The sequence below is a fragment of the Charadrius vociferus genome, unplaced genomic scaffold, assembly GCF_000708025.1.
Source record: "Charadrius vociferus isolate BGI_N301 unplaced genomic scaffold, ASM70802v2 scaffold1070, whole genome shotgun sequence".
NCBI lineage: Eukaryota > Metazoa > Chordata > Aves > Charadriiformes > Charadriidae > Charadrius > Charadrius vociferus.
The window spans coordinates 127,556-128,663 of NW_009646246.1; the positions used below are offsets into that span (position 1 = coordinate 127,556).

The following is a 1,108-nucleotide window of genomic DNA, read 5'->3' on the forward strand; positions in this document are numbered from 1 at the left end:
TGGGCAAAGCGCTGCGCCCCGACCCCGACCTCCTCTTCCTCTCGCAGCAGCTCTGGGCCAGGACTTTGCGAGCATCAACTTTGGAAAGTTTGAGCCCGGCTCCAGCCCTGAGCTCGGGGGCTCAGCCGCTGCCGGAGCTGTACGCAAAGCAGGAGGCCTCCCCTTCCTCCTCCTCCTCCTCCTCCTTCTCCTCCTCCTCCTCCTCCCCCCCTCCCTCCCGGAGCAGCACCCCTGGGGGGGATCCGCAACAAAAGGAGGGAGGCTTTGGGGACGCGGAGCCCTGCGCCAAAGGGAAGGATTTGCACAAAGATGCCTCGAACAATAGAGCCTCGTTAGGCCCCGGTGACCGGGCAGAGAGGCAAAGCGGAGCTTTAACCGGGCCGGCGCCTTCCCGAGAGCCGGCCCCGGGCTCGGCCCCGCAGCCCCCGGCTCCGGAGCTGGCGGGGAGCCCCTCGCCGGTCCCCCCCGGGGAGACGGGGAGGGAACCCCGGCGGGAGCACTTTGACCGCCTGATCCGGCAATCCAAGTTGTGGTGTTACGCCAAAGGGTTCAACCTGGACGGGAAAAGTTTGCGGCACGGAGGGAGGACGGAGCCCTGTAAAACCGCAGAGCTCAAATCCCCCGGCTCCAAAAGAGCAGAGAGCCCCAGCACCTTGTCAAACAAAGCTTTGAGGGGCAATGGCTCGGAAAGGAATGCCAAGCGCAGACGCCTCGCCAGAGGCGCTGAGGCAGAAAGGCAACAGAGCTCCTCTAAAGGGAGGCCACAAAAGACTCCGAGGAGGAATGCCAAAAAGGGAAACACTCATTGCAAACGCCTCGGCAGCGCCGGGCCAACCCCGCCTCGGAATTCCTTCAGCCTCATGGGCAACTTCCCCTGTATTCCCTCCCTGGTCGTGGGGGAAGATGGGGACCTGTGTCCTGCCTCTTCCCTGGGGGTCAAAAACTCCTGGGCCCTCTCCAAAACTCACCCGTTGTGGAGCTGGCACCTGGGGGGCAACGCCATCCCCGTGCCCCCCAGCCTCAAATTCCGGGGCTATAGCTTGGAGGATCTCTAAGGACAGCGGACGGCCCGCAGGAAAGGTTTACACGCAACAGATGAGAGCTGTAG

At 63.6% G+C, this 1,108-nt stretch overlaps 1 protein-coding gene across 1 annotated transcript in view; it reads left to right on the forward strand.

The window, feature by feature from the left end:
* LOC104284546 (chromosome unknown open reading frame, human C17orf96) overlaps positions 1–1,055 on the forward strand; it is a 1,933-nt gene extending 878 nt beyond the window's left edge. Inside the window, exons 2-3 of the mRNA XM_009882927.1 lie at positions 48–139; positions 399–1,055. Coding sequence (XP_009881229.1) covers positions 48–139; positions 399–1,055 — 749 coding nt within the window. The remainder of the gene's footprint in view (positions 1–47; positions 140–398) is intronic.
* Positions 1,056–1,108: the final 53 nt, after the last annotated feature.